At 45.6% G+C, this 17,500-nt stretch overlaps 3 protein-coding genes across 3 annotated transcripts in view; 2 read left to right on the top strand and 1 right to left on the bottom strand.

The window, feature by feature from the left end:
• LOC134063832 (myelin and lymphocyte protein-like) overlaps positions 1-2,606 on the top strand; it is a 4,490-nt gene extending 1,884 nt beyond the window's left edge. Inside the window, exons 2-4 of the mRNA XM_062519571.1 lie at positions 497-667; positions 1,504-1,629; positions 1,865-2,606. Of these exons, the coding sequence (XP_062375555.1) occupies positions 497-667; positions 1,504-1,629; positions 1,865-1,939 (372 nt within the window). The 3' untranslated portion in view covers positions 1,940-2,606. The remainder of the gene's footprint in view (positions 1-496; positions 668-1,503; positions 1,630-1,864) is intronic.
• Positions 2,607-3,011: 405 nt separating this feature from the next.
• LOC134063831 (myelin and lymphocyte protein-like) lies at positions 3,012-6,370 on the top strand. The gene is made up of 4 exons (XM_062519570.1): positions 3,012-3,120; positions 4,425-4,592; positions 5,205-5,330; positions 5,731-6,370. The coding sequence occupies exons 1-4, from the start codon at positions 3,028-3,030 to the stop codon at positions 5,803-5,805; spliced, it is 462 nt and encodes a 153-aa protein (XP_062375554.1). The 5' UTR covers positions 3,012-3,027; the 3' UTR covers positions 5,806-6,370.
• A 2,692-nt stretch (positions 6,371-9,062) lies between these two features.
• mrps5 (mitochondrial ribosomal protein S5) overlaps positions 9,063-17,500 on the bottom strand; it is an 18,099-nt gene continuing 9,661 nt past the window's right edge. Inside the window, exons 6-11 of the mRNA XM_062519865.1 lie at positions 11,665-11,755; positions 11,072-11,118; positions 10,853-10,910; positions 10,271-10,333; positions 10,036-10,172; positions 9,063-9,605 (exon numbers count right to left, since the gene is read on the bottom strand). Of these exons, the coding sequence (XP_062375849.1) occupies positions 9,381-9,605; positions 10,036-10,172; positions 10,271-10,333; positions 10,853-10,910; positions 11,072-11,118; positions 11,665-11,755 (621 nt within the window). The 3' untranslated portion in view covers positions 9,063-9,380. The remainder of the gene's footprint in view (positions 9,606-10,035; positions 10,173-10,270; positions 10,334-10,852; positions 10,911-11,071; positions 11,119-11,664; positions 11,756-17,500) is intronic.

Raw genomic sequence — 17,500 nt, 5'->3', positions numbered from 1 at the left:
TTATCATTATTGACATTTTGAAGATGTTTCGGCGATAAGGGTGGAAGATACATATCAGGAAATGTGTGTATAGTAACAACCACTGTACTGAGAGTATATCATTTGGAAAATAAAACTGGGCAGTCAAACTAAGTTGTTAGACTTGTTTGACTGCTTTTATGGTAATACGGCCAATTAAACAGTAGATGCTTGTTCGTGGACACAGGGTGGGGTCAGTAAAACAGTTCTTGAGCCCAGGAGTATGTGCTGTATGCTTGCATTGATGATAACAAAAAACATGTGTGTGTGTGTGTGTGTGTGTGTGTGTGTGTGTGTGTGTGTGTGTGCTGTATGTGTATGTATGTGTGTGTGTGTGTGTGTGTGTGTGGTAGGGGGTTACAACTGACAAGACATCCTCTCTCAATCTCTCTTCCTATCTCTCTCTCTCTCTCTCTCTCTCTCTCTCTCTCTCTCTCTCTCTCTCTCTCTCTCTCACACTCTCTCTCTCTCTCCCCAGATAATTGGAGGACTTGTATGGATCCTGGTGGCCTCCACAAATCTTCTCAATTCAACGGCGAACCCCCAAGCGTGGGTGATGTTTGTCTCTGTCTTCTGCTTTGTCTTCACCACCATCTGGCTCCTCATCTTTCTGTTTGGATGCAACAAGGGTGGCATGTGGCCAGGCTTGGTGAGACATTTACTCTATGCTCAGGCAAAAATAATTCATTAGGCTGGAAGGGACTGGAAGAGATTTACAGCACAGTTCAGATATACATGTTTAGTTCAGTTCAGTACATTAAAGTTGCATCTCATATCATATTTACATACAATGCAAAAATCTTAGGTCCCCCCCTGACCAGCAGCAGCCCATTATGTCCAATATGTTTATTCGTATGATACATCTTATGCATATTTGTTTTGCCAGCTTATTATATTCTACAACAAAAGCTAACTTTAAGCATCTAGTTTTGTGCATAGCTCTGTCTATAAATATAATTATGACCTTGTAATAAGCATGGCCTACAGACAGTACACACAGAAAGCTGTTTCCCAATCAATACTTTGAAAGTTGGCTACTCTATCCACTCTCTATCCACCATCATCATTAAATGTATACACTCTTACAACAAATGTGTTAGAAACAACACAAACTGTGTTGTCCCTATCTGGACATTAAAACAACAACAACAACAACAACAACAACAACAACAACAACACAAGTTGTGTTATTTTCAACACATTCTTTTGAGTGAGTTGAGAAGAGTTAAGGCCCCGTTTCATCAATTGTTAACATACTGAGTACCCATTTAGCTCTTAGTGGGTACCCAAAAGCAACAAAAAGGGCCATGCTCCTGCCAAGACAACAACGGTGCGCAACGGCATTTTCCTTATAGTTTAAGTTAGTGTGTGGCATCAACATAATTTTAAGGTAAAAGAACTACACTGATTACGTGCTAAAAGACAAAAGACCGCAGTAAGAACAGCAAGATTGACCTGCGCCCCTCTCTCCTCTCTCCTTCCCAGGACACTGCATATCATGCCACTGCTGCTCTGTTCTATCTGAGTGCAGCAGTGATCCAGGCCTCTTTGACCATCGGGGCCCAAGCTCTTTCGGCCTCAAAAGAGTACAAGCTTAACGTTGCTGCTGTGGTGAGATCATTTGGATTTCAATCTTCTGTTAGAATTTTGTCTTTTATAAGTGATGTAGTGAAAATGTACATTTATGTTGAGTATGTTATCTCTCTCTCTCTCTCTCTCTCTCTCTCTCTCTCTCTCTCTTTCTCTCCTCTGTGTGTGTCTCTCTCTCCCTCTCTGTATGTGTGTGTGTATGTATGTGTGTGTGTATAAGTGAATGTCCCCCCTTACCTCAATGCTGTATTTTCAGGTCATGGCCTTTCTTGCCACGCTGCTGTATGTCATCCACACAATTCTGTCGGCCCTGCGGTGGAAAACATCCTGAAGGACAACAGACTAGCAGACAAAACAAGCCTGTTACCCCAGACCAACAAGAGCCAGCGACAAATCACAGTTACACATCAACAACAACACAGACAACTACAACTAATCATCATGGCAACAGAGACTACCCCTTATAGGTTCACGCGTGCTGTACAGTGCTGGCTATCATTCTGAATGATTCAAGATTTACGAACCCTGACTCAAACCCAGCAATTCACACCAAGTGGCTTAGCTAAGATTATATTAATGACAGATGTTGACATATGAAATATTACAGATGATTCAAAATATGAAAGAAAAAGAATAGAGGACACAACAGTCAGGGTTTACCCTTTCCTTTCCTTTTCTATCTGTCAGCAACAGCAAAAGAACTGGAAACTGAGCCTACAGAAATATGATGTAGCCCTGAAAAGTCAAAGAAATTGCTTACATAACTAATCATGGTATAGATATGTGATCATCTTCATATAATTCATTCTATATCATTTCTATAGCTTCGCATTTTGAATAAATGTATACGTAAATAAGTGCACTCACATAAAGAATGTGGCATAAAAGGATGGTTACTTGCCAGTCTTGACGTGATGTAGGCCTAAATGAAACTTAAGATGTAATCAAACGACAAATGTACTTCTTTTTGTTTTCAAAATAAACATGAAATGTGTCGCTATAGTCTCAGAGTATGTCTGTATGCGTGCACTTGTGCGAGTGAATGGCACCGTGGCAATGTGGAAGTATGTGTGTGAGTGACACCATGCGTGCATGCGTGCATGCGTAAAGGCGACAGTCTTGGATGAGGTAACTGTCCCATCTCAAAAATTCATAAGGTATCGCCACAACGAACGCACCCAGCTGGCAACAAAACAAAACAAAACAAACGAAACGTTAGCGGATGTTTGAAACAGTTACCTGTAGTCACACATAACAACACACCAAGCAGGTAGGTCAAGGAGCTGTTATTTACGGGGTGTGTCCCGTTGGAAGGGACCGTAATGTTTGGGCAGGTTTTTCAGGTCCTTCAGTCTGCTGAAAAGACGCACCTGTGGCTCCGTTAGTCCACTCAGATAGCGGATAGAGGAGACAGCGGTCATGGCAGCTGCCACAGCTCAGCCGATGGGGAATTTGCCCAGTGGGCTTGGGATATGCACCACGGCACCGGATATATTCTATTTACCTGAACTGGTGAGTGCATAGAAATACACTTTTATACGTTTACGTTGTTACTTAAACCTTCATATTAGACATTCCCTGTAAAGGGCTTCATGCTTGAATGTTCTATACCATTATTTTAAATGGATATTTTGTAAGAGGGCTTGCGCTTTATTTCCATGGTCCATTTGCATAAAAAATAGTAAATCAGACGAAAGAATAGATGCCAGTAGATATTTTTTTTTATTTATAGCACATTGTGAGCATTGGTGAATATGGTTGTATTTAGGCCTACGATCTCAACATAATGCGCAATGGAATGGGAGTTTCAGTTAACTTCATTTAACCTGCATGGGAATATGATTCTGCTGGACTCGCCCTGTTGCCTCCGAGGTGCTAGGTGTATTTCACACTCGGGTTAAGTAGCATAACAAGATCGTTCAATAATGGGACTGTGGTGTTTTGGGTCATTCAATACTATGGCTAAACATTCAATTGATTGGATTTATAACAATACAATATTTTTTCTTAATCAGAGGAGTTTCGGTTATCTACCCTTAGGACTAGTACTGGTGCAGTCACAGCTGTTTTAAGAATTTTTGGTCATCATTGTGGCATTACACAGACACACTCACACTTTGCAAGGCAGCAGCTAGATCATTGCCCATAACAAGGCAACGTTAGAGAGGAGAGAAAAGGGTGTGGTTGGATGGCTGGTAGTAGTGCCTCAGCACACAATTCCCCTTTTCCCACGGGAAACAGATGGACATTTAGAGCAGGTTTGGGATCATGTGTTCACAGCATATAGTCTCTTTCCTGCAGCCACGGCTCAGAGAGGATAGGTTTAAGTGAGGTCTGCAGTCTAACAGGCTTTGCTACACTGACTGGTGGTATAATGTTCTCCTCTGCAGAGCATCTGTGTTGCTGTATAAAACAAATGCTTGAACTATTAGTTCTAGTCCTGAGTCCTCCGCCTGTGTGTGTGTGTGTGTGTCTGTGTGTGTGTGTGTGTGTGTGTGTGTGTGTGTGTGTGTGTGTGTGTGTGTGTGTGTGTGTGTGTGCGTGTGCGTGTGTGTGTTTGTATGTGTGTGTGAGAGAGTCTGAAATGCTGCTTTTGCTTTTTACAAAAGGGTGCCATGGAGATCTTCAGACACTCTGTGTATGGTGTCATTGAAACACATGGTCATTCTGTGTATCAATACATTTACATTTGAAGACATTTTGTGAATGTGTGTATGAATATGCGTGTGTGTGTGCGTGTGTGTGTGTGTGTGTGTGTGTGTGTGTGTGTGTGTGTGTGTGTGTGTTTGTGTGCGCGGGTGTGTGTGCAATGGCAGGTGTTTGGGGGTTTGGTGTGGATCCTGGTAGCCTCCACACATGTGCAGCCAGAGAATCCCCTGGGCTGGGTGATGTTCGTCTCCGTCTTCTGTTTCGTTATGACCTTCCTCTGGCTCGTCATCTTCGCCTGTGGAGCGCACAAGAACAGCGGGGGATGGGCCACGGCGGTAAGAACTAGCCCCCACAATGCCATTCATCACCTTGATGCGGTGGCAACGTAGTGGTTAAGGAGCTAGCATGCAGTAGCCTAAAAAGTTGTGGGTTCAATTTGTGGCCTCCACTGAGCAAGTCACTTCTGTAATGTTGTTTCAGGGACAATAGTCCCAACTGACAAATGTAAGTCACTTGAAGAATGCAGAGTTTCTGATAAATAAATACATGAGGAATAGAGATTGAAAAAGCTTAAAGTTGTGTGTTTCATCTAAATCTAGTTTGTAAGTCTTTACAAAGACCATCATATTGTTTTTTCTTACTGCACTGTGGAAGTAAGGAACTAACACTATAGGAACTAACCCCACAATGCCATTCATGTCTGTGTACGTGTGAACGCTATAGTGTATGTGTACATGGTAAACGATTCAGTGAGGTTCAGATTAGATTTGGGGTTCATCGTTTGTGTATGGGGAGAGCCTCGATGAATATTAGAGACTGAAATCACTAAGGTGTATCTGCTTCATCCAAGCCTAGTGTTAATTCTTCAAAGATCACAGAAATATAATGTTGTTTTTACTGGAATATACTTCACTGGTATTTACTTTACATAACTCATTTGTGGGCAGGACTTTATCTATCACTTTCTGGCTGCTCTGTTCTACCTGAGTGCTTCAGTTCCTCTGGCCAGTGTGACCCTCGCTATGAAAAATAGCACCAACTTTAGATACTACCAGATAGACATCGCAGCAGTGGTAAGAACCCCAGCATCTCTCTCTCTCTCTCTCTCTCTCTCTCTCTCTCTCTCTCTCCCCATCATATTTGGTTTGAATATACCCCTGTTCATCTCTTGTTTGATTTCACCCCCCCCCCTCTCTCCCCCCCTCTCTCAATTCAATTCAATCCAGCTTTATTGGCATGAACGTTTCAGTAACGTTTCAGTAACGTTGTTCCTGTAAAAACTCAAGAAAACAATATGGAATGAAGTGTTATATGTAAATAAGATACTACAAATCTGAACATTTTTCCTTACTTTGTACAGAAAAGTTAACAATCCTGATAAGTCTGTGTTTACTAATAGAACCCTGTAATGAAAATGATAGCATTGGCTTTTTGAGGGGAATTAATTTGGGGTCTTTCCACACTGGTCTGCAGGTTTTCTCCTACACGGCCACACTCTTCTACTTCATCCACTGTATCCTCTCAGCAATAAGGTGGAAGTCTTTCTGATCAGCATTGCATTGCTCTCAGTCTGTCTGACCCCCCTCCCTTCCCTCCCCATAAAACACAGAACTCTGGGAGAATGAGAAGAATCTCAAGTCAGTTGTGGAAAAGGGAAAGGGTTGCTCACTCTGAATTCTACAAATCGGCAAATCAATTCCATCAGCGGCTTAGAGAGTACTGTTTGTATTATGCAAACTCCCAAATATATATGTCTCCAGACATACATTTATTAATACAAATGTACTGTAAAAATATCTGTATGTTTTCTGTTGGGCGTATATTTATGTATGCACACACACACACACACACACACTGTCACTGAATCATTTTTCACCTGTTTTTATTAAACATATTCTTGATGGATAGTAGGTGAAGAAAATGTAGATTTTTACAATCAGATTTTTGTAGAAAAGAAAAATGACACCCAGATATGGCGCTCGACTAAACTGAACTTTTATAACGTCAATCTTTATATTGATGGGGTATGTTTTATACATTTGAACTGTTGGGTATGCATTATGTCAGAAATATGCTTAACATTATGTTTTAAATAAAAGAATATTCACTGAATATCCTGTCAGTTTATAAAATACAAAGGTTTTGGTATTTGTTGTAGTGATGAACTCATTCTATCCTGACATTGTCTAAATGCAGGCTTCAGCACTGCCAGGGTGGTCTGGACACCAACAGCCACACTGCACTGCAAGCAAGAGCTTAGCCTACTCTCTACCAACTTCTGCGCTCTTTGGAAGAATAGGGGAACATTTGTCAATTCCACCATCATCACAGTACAAACGATTACATCATTCATGCTATTCAGGCGCATACTCGCTCACACACGCACACACAGATAGGCCTACAGGTAGCAATACCACTTGTAAAGGCGTGAGTAACACTGATGAAGGAAGAAAAACAAACAAAATGTTTCAGACGGAATAACAGGGGAACCATAGGAGAGAACAATGTGCATTGAGAAATGAGCATTGAGCAAGCAAGGTGTGCCTGAAGGTTCAGGCTGGGAGATGATGAAAACGAGATCACGTTTCCCCAGTGACAACCTTCACGTCCCTGGAAGAGCTCGCCTGTCGCAACGTAAAAGTGGCTGAAGCTGTTAGGCTGGGTGAGAAGTGGTGCGTAAAGTTTCCGATTACATCCTGCATAGCGGGTTATGGACGTGTCGTGGAAGACCGTTTCATGTGGGGGGCAGAAGGTATCGTCTCACCTTTCCACTCTTTTCAGGTTCTGCCATCTTCATGCCGGCCTGCTATGTGTTCGCGGCTCAAGCCCCCACCCCTATCGCGCTCGCTCATTCCTGCTCGCACAATAGCCACCTGACTCAGATGTCACGCTAATATGGGGCATCAGGTCATGAGCATGGAGACCGATCCGTACTAGCGCTTCTATCTTCTAAAATGCCTTAATTCAATACATATCCCTGCTGAAAAAACCAGCCTGACCAGCTAAAGGTGGTTTGCTGGTTGACCAGCTTGTTAACCAGCTTATTTGACCACCCTTTGATGGTTAACCAGCTAGACCAGCAAAACTCTCGCGAAAACACACCTTCAGCTGGTTTACCCAGCTTATGATGGTAATTCAACTGGTTTTGATTGTCGTACCACCTTAAGCTGGTCATTTTAGTTGGTGTTGCTGGTCTACATTGCTGGTTTTTACTGGCCACGCCAGCTTATGTTGGTTATTCTAGAAAACCAGCTTGACCATCTTTGTCAAGCTTGACAGGCTGGTCACCAGCATGACCATCTTAAACCAGTTGTATCCCAAACGACAGGCTGGTCACACCAGCACGACAAGCTTCCTCAGATGGTCACGCCAGCATGTCTAGCTGGTGGCCTAACCAGCTACACCAGCAAAGACCAGCGATAATAACTGTGTTTTGGGCAAAGACCAGCTAAAACCAGCTACCAGCCTAAGCTGGTTTCTTGCTGTTTTTTCAGCAGGGATAGAACAAAAAGGTTTCACACACAAACATGGTGTATTTGTTAAGACATTAAATGCTTAATCTTTTTCGTTCAGGTAGCCTAGGCCTGGGCTGAGCATGGGCGAGTTGTATTAAACTCACCCATCAGTTAAACTGTTGCATTAAACATTGGGAGACTAAAGTAAACAGGCAAAAACTGAGAGACAATAGACCTTTGTGAGTATAGTGGCTTGATGTGTTTGCACTTCAAATCTTTCTGAGTAGCCTAGCTTAATAGCTCAGGCTCGCAAGAGTCAAAGGAAAAACAAATAGGCCTACATCGGCTTAAAGTAAACACTATCATGACTCAGCAACATCGATTTTACCAGTGTGATACATCCTAAAGTAAATGGAGGGTGGAACAACAAACAGTTGCCATAACTTAGTTTAGATCTTAAGGGGACCACATTATCTGCTCCCAAGCAGACGAACTACATTGGCATTGCTCAGCCATCTGTACCAAAACTGAACACAGGGAGGCGCCAATCTGCTTGAGGATATCCCAATTCAGTTGGTTTGCAAGGACAGGATCATTATTTGAGCAAAGAAACACTTTTAGGAAATGAGTCACCGTTTAAGAACTTAAACCCAAGTGTTTCAGAGACTATCCATTTAAAATGCTACCCTTCAACAAGTTGCCCCTATTCACACAAATAAGTACCTCTTCCAGGTATTGATAACGTTAAGATGTGTGCGTTTGTGTGTGTATAATGGTAGTTTCAAACAAACTCAAACAGAAAAAAGGCCAGTTAAAAATGCCAGACGGGCTTTACCACCTCACCATTATCACAAGCAGAGTAGCCATCAGTACCCCTGCAGAGATGCCGTCTCCATTATGCATGAGGCACAGAGGCTTCCCCAGGGGGCCACTTACGAGACGAACAACCAAAACTGAGCCACACACACACACACGCTCACACACACACACAATCCAAACACAAACAAACGCTAAATAAAATCAGTGTGCGGGTGGGTAAACAAAATATGGAGGTTGAAGGCAAGGTTAACGGCAAGGACCAAAGACGTGATGGGGCTTTGGTGTGCATTTGTCTATGGGTGTGTGAGTTAGTGTGTGTGTGTGTGTGTGTGTGTGTGTGTGTGTGTGTGTGTGTGTGTGTGTGTGTGTGTGTGAGTGTGTGTGAGTGTGTGAGTAAGTGAGTGAGTTAGTGTGTGTGTGTGTGTGTGTGTCTTCAATTTCATGCCAGCAGGGTGCCCTGTGTGCCCTGGAGTGGACTGAGCATCCTTGCAAGTGAAGGCTCTTTCTTCCCAAAGGACCAAACCACAAAAGAGAAGTGCCAACTAAGCCTGGCGGCTTAAAACTTTAATCGCCGGTCGTGTAATTGTGACAACATGACAGAGTAGATACACTTGCAGACACGTCTCCTGTTCCCCAAACCCAACCAGAACTGCATCATATCTACAGCTGACAGAAGACATATGCCACCAAGAAACCATCCATGTGTCTGTCAATTTAGTCCCCAGTCCAAGTCACATTCATCTCAGCAATGGCCAGTCTTGGACGGCAACATACAGTATAAACACGGGCAGGCAGACTATGGCAGGTGGTTGAAAGGTGCGCTCCGACTGCCACAATGGTTGGGCGTCTTCACCAGATGGTCCTTTTCACGCCGGACCATACGGAGGTCTTCATGCCCTGGGCTGCCTGGACATCCTTCCAGTTCAGGCGCGTGTTGGGCACCTCGTCCTCTTGCTCCGGCTCCTCACGGGCACCTTTCTCTGGTCGGGCAACGACTATGGGCAAGGGGCCACGCTCGGGCTGGAACTTCACCACATGCAACTGCTTCCTGTCCGCCAGGGTCTGGTGTGTCTCCTACAGGTCAGCACGATGAACAGACATTAAGAGAAAGAAGGAAAAGAAAAAGAAAGAGAGAGGGTCAGAAAAGACAGGAGTGAGAGAAGTGAACGGATTCATTAAACACTCCCACTTCAACTTAAGGAACAAAAATCACAAGTGTTTCACATTTGTGTGGACAGATCCTTTCCTAAATGACTCGTTCTCAGTTTCAAGATGATTTGGTCCCATTAACACGCACTACTCAATATCCATGGTAGCAATCCAACATTAGTCACTTCTGAGAAGTGTCTACGAAATACAGTGTCTAGATATAATCAATACTAGATAAGTACAACAACAACAAACAGACATGATTGAACCCCAGTGGCCTCGCTATACTAGAATGCTAACCTGAGCTGTGCTGTGCCTGACTGAAGTTCTCCATGGTGACCACTGAGTGACCTACCTGACTAGAGAGGCCGGTGAAGAGCGCTCTTGTGATGTTCAGGAGATTGACTGAGCCCTCAACTTTAGCATACATGTCCTGGATGCCAATCAGCTTACACAAGGTGATGACTGCTCTGTGGCAATGCAGACCGTAACCTGAAGACACAGACACACACAAACATACACACACCATTACTAAAAGCGTAGCGAAGCAATCAGAGCATCGGACATTGTGTATTCAGGTCAGCTGTTACCTTTGTTCTGTTTCTGCATGCGCAGCGTGGTCTTTTTGAATTTTGCGTCAATGTCATGGTAAACTGAAAAAAGAGGGAAAATTGGAGTTGGCTTTGGAGTTCATGGTCTTCAAAGGTCATATCTGTATGTGCGTGTGTGCGCGCACACACACACACCACACACACAGCTCATGTTCTTCTCATGTGGCTGTAGTGGTAGTGTTCGACCTTGACCTTTAGATCACGACTCAGTGGATTTTCTGTGTGAAGCATTTCCTGTGGGCTGTTTCACACCCAATGTGAGAGGCGCATAACAGAGGTTACCAAGTTCATACACACACCTGCCACACACACAGACACATTTGTTCACACACACACACACACACACACACACACACACACACACACACACACACACACACACACACACACACACACACACACACACACACACACACACACTGAACATTTGCTGTGGCTGCAGGGGGCCTGGGAGCCTCTGTGTAAGTGTTTGGGAAATGGAGAGTGTGACGGCAGCAAAGTTTGTGCCCACGCTCCAGCACAAAGGAAGTGGGCTCATCTGTGGCGGGCTGGGACACTCACTGGTGTGGTCGTTGTATCTCTCGATGTAGTACAGGTAATGCAAGGCTCTGTTCTTAGCCTGGAGGAAGAGGAAGATGGTTGGAATCAGCCTGTTACCTCAACAAGACAAGGACTGCAACACACACACACACACACACACACACACACACACACACACACACACACACACACACACACACACACACACACACACACACAAGAATATGAGCAGATGCTTACTTTTCTCAAAGCTGTCTGTCGGTCGGCTGCTTTCCCCAAGGCAAACCCTGTGGAGGTGCGCATACACACACACACAAACACACACACACACACACACACACACACACACACGCACACATTAATCGTTATGAATAACAATGCAATCAGCATATCATCGGCATCCATTTCTACCCTAGAGGCCTTGAGATACCAAATTGGACAGTATCATCACTCACAAGGTCTGAGTATGTGGAAACATTTAGCCCATCTGTTCAACCCAACTCTTTCCACAATTATTAAACATCAGGAGTCACCCAATATTCCACAACCTTCACTACAAATCAAGGTCGAATGGCCAAAAAATGGCCCGTTTATTCAAATCTCCCTGTGGCTTGGACAGCTGAGTGACAGGGATAACCTTTAAAGCTACGCAATTTAGTGTCACGGGAAAATGAAAGTCATGGCTCACGGAGGCCAAACTTCAACCTGCACTCTGTTGTGTGGTAAACACAAACAAATACTCAGGCTACAAGCCACGGGGGAGCCAGAAACACAGACGGAAGTAAACACACACACGCACACACACACACACACACAAATGTGTTGTCGCTCACCTGCAGCTCCGTTCCCGTTGCCCACGGCGACAAGGCAGCTGATGGACCTCTTCCTACCCTCCTTGGCAGTCATATTAAACACACTCTTCACCTGTCACACACACACACACACACACACACACACACACACACAGCAAACATTAAACAGGTTAGGTGCCTGCCTGCTATCCTGTGTGCTATCCCACACAGGCAATTCCCAAAAGACTGCCCCCGCCCCCCGCCCAGGAAGAGAATGACCACAGCATGAGATCATTTCAGAGCAGCCATATTCTTCCTGACGGCACTAACATTAACACTTCTATCCAGCCCGCTCTTCTGTTCTCGGCCTGGAATGGAACGTTCTCACCTCCCACCCGCTCACAGTGCACTGACCGCGCCACTGGACGCCACGGAGAGATAATTTGTAACAAGATCATGAAAGGAGACGCTTAATGACCTCTATGATTTCTGGACGTGCCATTTGCGGGCGCGGGACGAGTTTGAGCGATGTTACGGCTTCCCAATGAACATTTACAGCGGCTTTTTACTGCGTGTGAAATGCCTTTCACCACGCCTCGATGCCTGCTGCCGGAGTTGGAGAGAGAGAGTGTGGAGACGACCTCGTGTCCACAGCGGTTTGGGTCCAGTCCAAAAACCACAGACCAGCAACGCTGTTGTGCTGAACCATACTCACGTGACATATTACAAATATTACATATTTATATGGACAAATATTACATGCACATATTACATACTGTGTGGACAAATATGTAATATGTAATATTTGTGCACACAGTACTTCAATGTTCAACTCCCGAGGACAAAACCTACATCACTCGGATCCTGGTGCACCCTTGTGCACTCGTGAGCGCAGACAGCATTTAACTGCTTTGACAGCTCGAGTTGTGCAGTGTCTGTGGCACGAGCCTCCCGAGTTGCCCAGTAGGGGGCAGTCTAGCCCTGCGCTGCACAGCACGGCACAGCACAGCACTGCAGCGCTCCAGCTCTGCCCTCCACTACACGCAGAGGAGCTGCAGAACAACGGCTTCTGGATCTCGCCTAACCACCAATCAGTGCCTCCCCAAAGGGTGGTTCATGCCTCCATTAGAGCTATCAACAAACCAACACAGCCAAATTAAACTCCACTGGATGGGGCTGAGGGAACCAGGGAGCTTTGAGAGAGAGAGAGAGAGAGCGAGAGAGAGAGTGGAGGGAGAGAGAGAGAGAAGGAGGGAGAGTGTGTGAGAGAGAAGGGGGGTAGGCTGCGTGCAGAGGGAGAAAAAGATAGAGGGAGAAGCAGTTAGAGATAGAGGGAGAGCGAAAAGGAGAGAGCGAGGCAGATGAAGGAAGAGAAAGAGACTCCCACTTGCAGGCTGTCGGTGTTGCATTGGCATGCAGCGCCATCTGCTCAGTCTGACTGGCACAGCACAAGGGATGATATGCGCGCGCGCACACACACACACACACACACACACACACACACACACACAGACACACACACACGTCATCAGTCAAACCCCATCTCTAATGATGCTCCCAGTAATCCCCCATTTTTCTCTGTTTATAAACTTTCATTAGAAGAAGAATGATGATGATGATGGTTCATAAACCCCCCTAACCCACTTGAGCCTGACCAATAATACCATAATCAATTCAACTATACTTATCACGCAGATCAAATTAAAAAAAAAACAGAAACACTCACACACACACACACACTTGGCATGAAACACCCCCCTCCCCACACACACACAGGCTCAGGAGACAGATGGAGAGGGTAGACGTTTGCTGTAAGCTAGCCAAGCGGAAGCAGCCCTGTTCAGAGCAGGGCCGTGTCTCGGAGACACCCACACTGCTGTTCTCTCCTGCTCAGAGCTGCGCTGTGGGCTGTGGGCTCCTGGGCCAACAGGGGCCAGATTCACCCAGCAGCCGCGGCGGCAGCGGCAGCAGTCGGAGCACTCGAGAGCAGCCCGGTGGGGCTGGAGAGATGGTGGTCAGCAGCAGTCAGTAGCAACTGGGCAGAGATCTGTATATGTAGATTTGCGTGCGTGTGGGTGTGTGTGTGTGTGTGTGTGTGTGTGTGTGTGTGTGTGTGTGTGTGTGAGAGAGAGAAAATGTGTGAGAGAAAATGAGAGGGCAAAAGGGAGCAAAAAGGCTAAACAGGGTGAGAGAGAGAGAGGGAGAGAGAGAAAGAGAGAGGGAGAGATAGAGAGAGAGCGCAAGCTAGAGGAGTTATGTATGCATGGGGGCAAAATAAACACCATCTTTAATGACTGCATTCAGCAGCTGGAAATTATTCTCTCAATATTATGACTGCATCCTATTAAAGCACAGTATCCCATAGCCAGAGTGTGACTACAATTCCAATACAAACAGAGTGGGAGTTGCAGAGACAGAGAGAGAAAGAGAGCGCGAGCACGAGCGAGAGAGAGAGAGAGAGAGAGAGAGAGAGAGAGAGAGAGAGAGAGAGAGAGAGAGACTGAGTATCCTTTGCATGCTAATTTACTTGGCTGTGTTGTTGAGCTACTTTGGAGTTTCCTTCTCATTGCCACTGCTGCTTTTACTGCAGGAGCTTCACAATGTGCCAATATGCAACACACCATCATCCTCTCAGACTCAGACTCAGATACACACACATACACACACAATCACCTTGAAATGCCGCCCCTTCCCCCACTCCTTCAGACACACTGATTTGACGGCACAGTTCCTAATTGAAAGCTTCAATTACAGAAGCAAGAAGTCAAGTGCAGAAGCAGGTGGAATACTTGACAGGAAGTGGAATATGTTTAGGAGCCCTGCCAAAAGAACAGCAGTGCGCATATGCACTGATGTGTGCACAGACGTGTGTGTGTGTGTGTGCATGTGTACCAGCATGTACGTGTGTGTGTGTGTGTGTGTGTGTGTGTGTGTCTACTGGGGTTTTCTATAGCTGCTGGTGGGCGGTAGCAACCAACACATCTGAATTCCTGGATCTTTTCGATCCATCTATCCATCAATCTCTCTCCATCCATCAACGTATCTTCCCATCTCTACTTCTTCACTTCCATTTATCCCCTTGATAAGGTCCCCATCCCCCTTCCTGCATCCCCCTCTCCCTTCCTCCCTCCCTCCCTCCCTCCCTCCCAAGCAGTCTTGGCAGAGTGCAGTTGTCCTTGGGAGAAACTTCCAAAGGTTTACAGGAACCATTTAATTGAATTAATTTGCTTTTACACGAAAATAGAATCCCATAAACTTCACCAGGACTTTCTTAAGGACAAGTGCTGTGTGATTATTACACACACACACACGCACGCACGCACGCACGCACGCACGCACAGACAGACACGTACAGACAGACACGCACAGACAGTTGAACGCACGCACGCACGGTATACTACAAATGCTCTAACCTTAACAGAGTCAGTTAACTCCATTCCTTTAGGTGAGAAAACTCAGCACACTCCAACTAAACTGGACAGATAGAATTTCCGTGAAGAAGCCAGGTGCCACAGTAGCTAAGCTCTCCTTAGTCTGTATGGCATCTCAAGGGACAGAAGATGTGACATCTGCAAGTCCTGTTAACTCCTGTTGCTCTGTAAAGCCGCACTACAGTCTAAACCCTGCAGTGTTAACGTACTACTGTCAACTTCTGAGCGTGAAACCGCACTATGATGATGTTCCACTCTGATGCCATCACCGTCCCTTAGATAAGGCGCTTCCTCTAAACACGGGTCTCCGTTTTCATTCAAACTACTGCAGTGGAGTAAGCACAGATGAGGGGTGGAGCGGGGGGTGATGGTGCGGAGGTGGTTGGGGTGCAGGTGGTGAAGGATTGATTTTCTCTACAGTGTTTGTTTGGAGAAACTGTAATGTAATTCCTGCTCTGCTCTGGTAGCTGGCGCTGAAGGGAAACAGAGAGAAACAGAGAGAAAGGCACTGACTGGGGACTTCCTCTGAGCGCAGTGTGAATGCATTTTAATCAGAGGCACGACTGGGGACACAACAACAGCAGCAGCAGCAGCAGCAGCAGCCGCCGCAGCGTGCAATGCTATACAATGGTGAAGTTACGGAGGGGGGGAAACAGCCTTTCGGCTTCTTTCCATCCCATTAACCTTGACTTTTTGCAGCAATTCTGGCCCTCTGTTCCTCTACATCTCTAGCACTTTAGCCCAGCCCCCCCTTCTCCCCCCTTACTCCCCCTGGCGTTCTTTTCCTGCTGTGTTTGTCTGCACCCCGTTTACTTTATCTGCTATCTGATTGGATCTAAGAGTGTTCTGATATCTATCAACAGCCCAAACGCTATTTGGGCTGTTGAGTGGGTCGGGGCAAGAGAGCTGGTGGGATTGTCCGAGAGGAGGGAATCTTCACTGGCCTCACAACTTGATTGAAGTACAACTGAAAGAGCAAAGTATTGACCATAAAAGGAGCCCTAATCCTTTTAAAATACCCTATGGATTATCTACATGTGGTTTGCATCACCGGTAGTTTTTAGTTAATTCATTCTAGTAGTGTGTTAGTAGTCAGTGTTAGTCATACAGTCATTACAACTGTATCTCAGTGAAATGGGTTTGAGTGATCTGTTTAAATAGATAACATAAACATGAAGGTTGTTTAATGAATTTGTTAAAAAAAAAAAAAAAAAAAGTCCCTGCATTGATGCAGAATCTTGTACGCTAGCGCGGCCATGCCACATCCCTCGGGCCGACTGAAGCAGAACGGATGGGATGGATTACCCGGCCCGGCACAGTCACTCTCTGAACCGCAGCCAAGCCCACTGGGGGAGAGACACTGCAATGAACCTTGAGCCAAGATGGCCTCCTGCGCCCCCAACCCCCCCCCCCCCCCCCCCCGCTCTCTCCTCTCTCTCTCTCTCTCTCTCTCTGAAATTTAATCTGGTTTTATTGGACAGACCATGAACATAGTCACTGATGTGCCAAAGTAATCTTGCACGATAGCCAAATAATTAGGAAAAGACAAAGCACTGTAATGCTGTTGTACAATTATCTACCCCTCTCCCCAAACGTCATTCATTCTTTCTGTTCCATTCTCTTCCTCCACTCCTGTGCTAATTCCATATCCTGGTAAACATCATTATGTGAGGGAGAGCAAGGGAGAGAGAGAGAGAGAGAGAGAGAGAGAGAGAGAAAAAGAGAGGGAGAGAAAGAGAAAGAAAGCAAGGGAGAGAGGGAGATGAGCTAAATATTTGTATGAAGGCTAAATGAACACAAGTATTTCAAAACCTTCCCTCCCTCCCCCTCTCCTTCCCTCCCTCCACCTCTGGTTCCTAATGGCGACTGATAGGGAGGGCCCAAGGTTGTTTAGTGATATTAAGTTTTATCAGCCATGGGCCACTCGTTTCCTCCCAGTGCTGTTGCTGCATCACCAGAATAAAAAACATGTAACGAACATCACAGTCTGCTTTAGGACGTGACATCCTGGAAGACGGACACACACACGCACGCACGCACACACGCACGCACGCACACATTAAATGGCTTCTTTACAGTTCTTTACAGAGTAGGAGGAACCTAACCATATGGATCAAAAGCTTCCTGAAAATCAATTTATACTTTCCATCCTATCTCTAAGCACACAGCAGGGCACACACACACACACACACACACACACACACACACGCACACACACACACACAGATAGTGAGGTACAGAACTGACCATAAAGGTGGAGCCCTTTCTGCACTAGTCTACATCATATCATAGGGTTCCAAGCTGGAGGTTTTTAAGGCAAAATTCTCTCTCTCAGACACACACACACACACACACACACACGGTTGGGAGATCTGTGCTGGGGCGGAGCCTCAAGTGTGTGTCGCCTGAGTGAGTTCAGCTGAGGTTCAGCAACTTTGATCTGAAAG

This window comes from Sardina pilchardus, chromosome 18, assembly GCF_963854185.1.
Source record: "Sardina pilchardus chromosome 18, fSarPil1.1, whole genome shotgun sequence".
NCBI lineage: Eukaryota > Metazoa > Chordata > Actinopteri > Clupeiformes > Clupeidae > Sardina > Sardina pilchardus.
This window is presented reverse-complemented; position numbering and strand designations above follow the sequence as displayed.

Coding starts and splice junctions, on each gene's coding strand:
- LOC134063831 (XM_062519570.1), top strand. CDS start 3,028: ATGGCAGCTGCCACAGCTCAGCCGATGGGGAATTTGCCCAGTGGGCTT. Junction 3,121..4,424: donor TATTCTATTTACCTGAACTG/GTGAGTGCATAG, acceptor GTGCAATGGCAG/GTGTTTGGGGGTTTGGTGTG. Junction 4,593..5,204: donor GCGGGGGATGGGCCACGGCG/GTAAGAACTAGC, acceptor ATTTGTGGGCAG/GACTTTATCTATCACTTTCT.